At 37.9% G+C, this 7,840-nt stretch overlaps 1 protein-coding gene across 1 annotated transcript; it reads right to left on the bottom strand.

The window, feature by feature from the left end:
- Nucleotides 1-4,544: 4,544 nt before the first annotated feature.
- Nucleotides 4,545-7,632, bottom strand: LOC122077162 (cytochrome c oxidase copper chaperone 2-like). Its single transcript, XM_042643001.1, has 2 exons — nt 7,530-7,632; nt 4,545-5,067 (listed from the first exon to the last, which is right to left on the bottom strand). Exon 2 carries the CDS (start codon nt 5,046-5,048, stop codon nt 4,812-4,814), a length of 237 nt encoding a protein of 78 aa, XP_042498935.1. The 5' UTR covers nt 5,049-5,067; nt 7,530-7,632; the 3' UTR covers nt 4,545-4,811.
- Between the last annotated feature and the right edge of the window lie 208 nt (nt 7,633-7,840).

Genomic DNA, 7,840 nt, shown 5'->3' with positions numbered 1-7,840 from the left:
AAGTGTAATTAATGGTATAATTAAGATAGGTTTACACAATGTATCTCAATTCTCCAAAGTTTCAGTGGCGACTAAGCTAAATTAGGAAATTTCAGTTGAGGGTGTAGGTGGTGACCATCAATGGCTTATGTGGTCACCCCAATCCGCTATACATGTATTTAATTTTATTTTTCCCAACCCAATTTCAAGTTTGAATGGTAGGGTATATAGGGTTTGGGTAAAACCCACCTTTTCTAGGGTTTTTGTTACCTAAATTGAGGATTTCACTAGGGAGGGTTCATGGACTCAAATTGATCCATTAATCTTGCTAGGATAAGTCTCTTACACTAAACTCCTCTCTCAATTTGTATTTTTAACAAGTGGAAAAGTGGGTTTTAGTAATTTTCCGCATTTCTAGGTTTTGTGTTGCCCAAATTGGTTCTTTTGATGGAGGTTTCCTAAAGGAGGGTTTACAAACTTGAAATGAACCCATGATTTTACTAGGGTAAGTTTCCCACACCAAATCCCCTTTCCTATTTGTAAGTTTAAAGAGTGGAGAGGTGGGATTCAATTGGGGATCTCTCTTAGCTCAAAAGAGAGGAAATGGGAGAGAGAGAGAGAGAGAGAGCCTAGCATATGGAGTTAGAGACTTAGAGTGAGTGGAATTTAACTTAGTTGGTAGGAAACCCTTGCTCCTCCCTTCCTCTTCCTTCCTTGCTCTCCTCCTTCTTTCTCTTTCTCCTTCTCTTTGCTTTTACTTTGCTAGGTGGAGAATGAATGGTAATAGTCCATTTATAGTCACTTAATTAACTAAGGTCTGTTTGGGAGAAAAATGGGTTTTCTCCCATTACTAGGTTAACTCATTATTTGGCACTAACGGGCCCACCTTGGGGTGACCCGATACATTAATCCATTGCCCAATAAGTGGTACCAACCAATGAAGGTGGTTTGAGGCATGCGAGTGCGAGGGTACGGGTCCCACGGCCAAATAACCCGATTTTGGCCGGTATTTTCACTTTTAGTTTCGGGGATCTTCCCGTGAAATGTGAGGGCTTAACTAGCCTTTTCTTCTGCTCCCGGAACCCCTTCCAATTTTTAAGGCATGAGTAGCAAGTGCAAGTGGGGTCATATTTCCCTTCTCGGAAAAATACGACGGCTACCCAGTATTCATCGGTATTGGTATCCTCTGGTGCCTCATCTGTATAATTAAAATAGGAATTTTAGGGCACGGGTATAACAAAATTCATATCCCTTTCCTTTCCCATAATGTCGTGATTGAACACTTATTTATTACAGAGATAGGCATTCAAGTTGTGTGCACCAGCTATAGAGAGATTACAAAAACATATTATTAGAATTATTAATAGAATATTTAAAGAGAGAAAACATACATCATTATAGAAGGTTGTAATTTCTATAAAACCCTAAATTCATATTTTTTTTCCCACTAATATCGTGATTCACTACATGTGTTGTAAAGACATTTAACTTGGAGAGAATGGAAGAAGAAGAGATACTAAAACCAGAAGACCTGCAAACATCTATCCCTATATGAAGCAAATCTATTTGTTCAAGTTCTTTTTATTTCTCATTCCTCTGTGCCTCCCTTTGCTTGTGAGTCTCCTCTCCCTTTGTCTCTCTCTCTCTCTCTCTCTCTCTCTCTCTCTCTCTCTCCAATAATCGTCGGTTGCAAATGATCTTTACTAAGTGTTGCTAACTTCTTCCTTCCAGCAATAAGCAACAATGGAAAAAAACTTTCTCTATTTTAAATCCAACATAACATATTATATATTGGATTATACACTACTGTATTTTTTGCAATATTATACACAATGGATCCATATGTAAAGATAATATATATATATATATATATATATATGTGTTAGTATAGAGTATAATTACATTGCATCTCATAAAGTACATATGATTTATTTCAATGGCCTAGATTTAATGGCTATAATATATATACGGTAAAAGGAAATTTATTCATTGGAGTGTGAAAAACTCATAGCTGTTGATTAAGAAGACTCTTCCAACCATAAAGTAGAATTGGCCCATATTATGGTATACATACTGATAGTGCCCTCCTTGCTAAGTAGACAACAACAGAGTTGGTCTCACTAGAAATGCAAAAAAAAGGACATGAAGTATAACATGATGACAGGTGTAAAATATGCTCCAAGACTGGTTGAACCAACAGAGGAATGCTAGATGTTGCTCCTGTCTAACATAGGATGAGCTCCCTGCAATCAAATTTCACTAACCCCCCATTTTGGTGATCGCTTATCCACGTGGCATCAGTATTGAACTTATAAGAAGAGGGAGGAGGAGGCTGCCAGACTTGAGCAAAGTTTCTAAACTTGCCAACCGAGGGAGTAGATGAAACTTGACCTTGGGGCTGCTTGGCTTGAAGGAACTTGGAATGAGCTACTTGAGTTGCGTGAATGATCTTCATAGGGGTCCAGGTCCTGGTACCAAACACAAGGTTATTTCAGGCAAGCCAAAGGTACTACATAATAAAACTGCATAGGCCTGGACATTCATTTTTTAATCTTCTTCCTATGTCAATCTTGAATCCAATATTAAATTGTGACATTTTTTGTGTCCTGAATCTAATGACAGATGGTGCTATCAAACCAATTGAGCAAACAGACAAGTAGGAAAGATAAGGTCGGGGATTCCACAACTAGCCCACACAGTTAATATTAGGAGTCGATTGGAACATCTCGCTGCGCTAGCCCTTCTCTAGAAGCCAATCGAGAAGCACAAGCACACCACATAATGTTCATTATTTTTGGCAAAGTCTGACATCGCCAAATTCTCTTCCACACTGTTGTCGGAAAACTGTCCCAATTATGCACTCTTGAAGAGGAGGTGTCTACCCTTTCCTTCTCTCTTAAACGATTACATTGCAGGTGAGAAGCCGATTTAACTAAAAATCGCCCGTCCTTCGAAGCACCCTATACAGAACTGTCCTATCCAAGAAAAATAAGGATAACGTAATAGCCTGAATAGCAACCCGTGTAGTAGGATCGAAGAGGGTCTCCAATAATTGCATATTCGACGAGCGACTTTCATGATCAATAAGCTCAAAGACACAACTTAGATTACAAAACCTTAACCCTTCCACAATACTATGTCAAGCCCATGGAGGTTGGTCACCCAACCTTGCCTGTAAGAAGTCACTACGCGGAAAGTAGATGGACTTAGAAATGTAACCTATTTATTGACTCTCCGGCTTTTAGAATAGCCTCCAAGCCACCTTAGCAAGCAAGGCACGATTTTGGAGTTTAGAGTTCCGAAATCCAAACCCCACCCCCCCCCCCCCCCAAAAAAAAAAAAAATTCCTCAGATTGACAAAATCTTTTTCAAAGAAATTGAGGGAATTTTGAATTTTGGTCATTGGAACCCCAAAAGAAACAAGAACACTCCATGCGAATCCAATAATGATATGAAATTGGAAGCTTGAAATGAGCAACTGCAAAGTCTGACATTGAAAGTATAACTGACTTCAGAAGAACTTCCTTACCACCATGAGACAAAACTTGGAGTGATAATTCTTATCTATCAGACACTTTAAAACTGGTTGAAGGAAATCTCCATTCACTAGAGGTGAGGAAAACTCGGTCATTTTTTCTTTATGTGATAAATGTTCTACAAAAAATGTATTGGGTAACCCTTCTTTGTCGTAGTGTCAAATGCTCTACAATATTTTTTGGTGTCTACTTTTTTTTTCCCCTTCAAAATAAACTGGCATTTGAAGGGTCCTCTCCTGCATGGTGGGGTTCGGTGAGTCTGATTCTCAGGGGCATGTGGTCAGATGCAAGTGGAGGATCATGGAAGTCAATGACCTTGCCAAATCTTTGGCAGCAGCTCATTCAGTTTCAGTCCATAGCTCCATCTAAATGCTCATTAATGAAACTATCTTCAGATCTTATACCTGCTCACATAATTATGCCCCGAATCTAAAATTTATCTAAATTCCAGTATCTCTGCAACAGATTTTGGTGTATGAACTTTTTCAAATGAGATAAACAAACATTGAAATTTCAAGAACAGAGCAAGTCATTGTAAAACAGAAGAAAGAGGGGGGGGGGGGGTTTCAATCTAGATTCAGCTTGGGTGCTTCTTGTTGACCTCTCTAGCCAACTCAACTCGATCCATTGCCCACCCAACGCAAAGGTCACAGAAAAAAAAGGTGAGACAGTCAATCCTAATTGTCAAGGCGTCCATGCAGCTTTGTCTGAACTGGTGCCTTAGTTGGCTAGGCTCCTTATTGGAGTTGCCTTAAATTCTCCCCCCCCCCTCTCACTGCCTTAGTTTGCCTAGGCACCATGACAATTATGCTATTAGTTCAGAGTCTGATGCACTGGCCAAATTACTATTAGCAAATAAGGAAAAAAAACCCTTTCCTGTATGCACAGGAAACGGCTAGAGATAGGGGCACGATATGACCTTGCTATGGCGCTGAACATACTGGCACACACCCCCTCATTGATCCCGCACACTAGTGTTTCCTTCTTTTAACCAACAAAGACATAAATATCAAAGAAAGACAAAGAACACAATCAAAATATGTTGGGGACTTGCATTCCTGCTTGTAAAAGCATTTTGGATATTGTCTTTATAACAAAGCAACAGATTAAGAACTTAATTAGTTTGAATAGGTTGATGAGACTGCCAGCAAAAATATGATATTTTTTTTCCTATACTTTCATTGAAAGAAATTCTCTATGATTATGAACAGAGGCCCTTAGTAAATTTTGTACTAACAATCAATCCAAAACTTTTTCATTTTCTGTTTGATATCAACTAAATTAACTTCATCAATTTCAAACACTGAAGCCCTCTGCACGAAGGCACTCAAGATGAGCATTAATCCATTTCGTGCAAGCTTCTTCACCATGCTCCACAATGCACTCATCTCTTAGCTTCTTGGTCTCAGGGCAAGCACAACAGATTTTCTTTCTTGGCTTTGACTCGGATCCAGATTTCACCGTGGATGATCCTTGCTTTTTCTCTGAAGACGACATAGTATGTGTTTGCATTCCAACCTTTGTACTAGACATTGTAATAATTACTTGAGACCTACATAATATACAAGCATTAATGTTTTTGTATAAGATATTGAAAGCTCTTTAGAAGCAGAACAATTGTGGAAGGGAATTGAATAAGAAAAAAGGGTGAATTGGAAAATCTTAATTTCACAACAAAGCACAGGAAGCAAGCATGCAATGTCCAATGGAAATGCAATCAAGCAGCACAAAATTTTAAGGCTAGTTTAAAGTCCACAACTAAATAATAAACACAAGGCTGAAAACCTCCTGCGAGACCACAACTGTGTTCAATTAATCAAATGAAATCCCTCCCAATCAGTGACGAATATTTGATGGTCTAGCCTCTAGCATATGGTCAAACTGAGATAAGGAGATCTAAACATTATTAAGAGCAAAACATAAAAAGTGTAGAGATTACATGTGCAAACTTAATGAAGCTCCTTTCTTAAATTTTTTCTTTCATGCATTGTAGTACACGTGAATAGTAAAACGAGTGAAACCATGCACAAGGCTCCCTCCACTGCAGAGGTTTGGGGAGGCGCAGATATATATGCAGTCTTACCCCCGCTTCGCAGAGAGTCTGTTTACCGGACCTTACAGCTGCACCGAGGACCCGCCGTCTGTACACATAAGTATAGTACACTGCGAAATACATGTGTTCTGAAAGGGAAATGTCTTCAACAATACCATAAACAGAACTTGCCTACTTATAATTTGCATTAGTATCATTATATCAATTGCAGCTGGATGACTCATTGAATCAAAAAAACTTAGGTTGCCTAAATCATCAATTAGTGGGCTGTCTCTGGACAAAGAAGAGAACTTAGGATTTATCAAAAATCATTTTCCTCAACCAGCAAAGTGGGTTTTTTAAGATTGATGACCCTATACCACTGAACTAGGATTGTTGGATCAATAGATTAAATAAAAAAAAAAAAATCATAATAATACAGACAACAACAACATCAACAGAAAATATATTTCCTTCCAAAATATCAATTAGTTAACCACAACTTAAGTTTGCAAAAGACTGATTGAACCTTTATTTCAAAATAAAGTTTTGTGATAGAGAATAGGGTCAAACAAGTTGGATTTTAGAAAATCAGACAAGGATGATAAAAAGGCTATTCTTTAGGGGTGTTAGTTGAAAAAGCAGGGATTTCTCTGTATGGTTAGGCAGTGCAGTTAGGCAATTGGTAGTGGAGTTTGAACAAAACAAAAAAAGCTTGGTTTGTAAGATGGTTTAGATGCCAAGGAAAAGGTTCGAATGAAGAAATGCCGATATGTAGGTTAGGTCGCAGGACAGAAAAATAAAGAAACAAAATAGAAGAAAAGAAAACAATATCTCCAGGAAATCATTCACACAATGAACACAGACAGCAGAGGGAAGGAACTCTTGGTTGCAAATCTGATTTCATTCAATTTTTGAAAAAAAATTTAACAACCTTATACAATAGGCCTATATTAAAATCAAGTCATCCTAAGATTAGGAATATCAATTCCTGATTGCTCTCACAGTTACTAAGAAAAATTAAGTAATTAAACCCAGTTATAAGAATGGCTAATGCCCCAAAACCAAGGAAAAACACAAACCAAAACTACATCTCTGCTACTGTCACTTGTGTTGACCTGCACTAAAAAATAAATTAATAGTCTAAAACATTCTAGCTACTCAACCCAATCAAAATTGCATTAAATTTATGTATCACTGTAAACTCTTTTAAGCACACAAAGACCAAACATGTTGGGCAATGGGACCCATAGACCAAAGAAAACACATCTGTATGAAGAATTAGCCCCCAAATTGTAGACAATAAATTGAAAAACAACAAATAGTTGGCAAGTTTAATGGTTTGAACAATTAGTTGTTATGGAATCAGAATAGTTTAATCCCGACATATCAGAACTTGCCCCATGGTGCCTTTTTTAAAAATAAACCCTCAAGAAGAAATATCAATTTCTATCCCTTGAAGCAGTAGATTTCTTTCTGGTGTATTCAACTACTGGAAGAAAGCAAAATCATTTTCATTTGCACGAAAGTAAATCCAAAAGAGAAGGTTACACAGATAACAGGAAGTTAATGCAAGCCCACTGACAAAGAAAGCCTAATTCTCAGAAAGTTCAATCTAGCTGAACTGTTTAGAACATTTGAGGGAACAAAACTACGACAGGAATTAATCCTTTGGACCCAAGAAGCTGTAATATTTTACAGATATGGAACATTCTATCAGCTTTAGAGACTAATGGCCAATAGAATCCAATATGAAGAAGCCCAGAAAATTTTAGCAGAAAGGTATGGAATTCTCTCTTCCATATTAATTTTTGGGCCCTTGCGAAGAATAAATTTCTCTCAAATAAAGGCATTATACTCAAAATATTTTGTCTTTCGTTCTTAGCATCGGATGCTTAATTCGCTAATTTAGTTCTAAGAAGACCAGGCATCTGTTAAGTAAAAAGAAGAAGATGAGGAAGGAGGAGGAGAGGCAAGCACACCTGGGTCGGAATCGACCTCGACACTAGCTGCCGGCCGAATGATCTCAGCTCTCTCTTTCTCTCTCTCTCTCTCTCTCTCTCTCTCGCGTCTATTCCCCGCAGCGATACTGGGGATTTTAGACTTATAGTTCAACGGCATTGGGACAGATATCCTGTTGACATTTTTGCCCCTTCGAGAAAGAGAATGCCGCGTAAGTCGGTGGCCCATGCGCCAGACACTGGACGCACAAAATTACCGCTTCACCCTATGTGAAATAAGAAATTTTAATAATGTTGATAACTTTTTTTTTTTTTTTTTTTTTTTTTTTTTT

Source organism: Macadamia integrifolia, chromosome 1 (genome assembly GCF_013358625.1).
Source record: "Macadamia integrifolia cultivar HAES 741 chromosome 1, SCU_Mint_v3, whole genome shotgun sequence".
Lineage (NCBI taxonomy): Eukaryota > Viridiplantae > Streptophyta > Magnoliopsida > Proteales > Proteaceae > Macadamia > Macadamia integrifolia.
This window is presented reverse-complemented; position numbering and strand designations above follow the sequence as displayed.

Coding starts and splice junctions, on each gene's coding strand:
- LOC122077162 (XM_042643001.1), bottom strand. CDS start 5,048: ATGTCTAGTACAAAGGTTGGAATGCAAACACATACTATGTCGTCTTCA.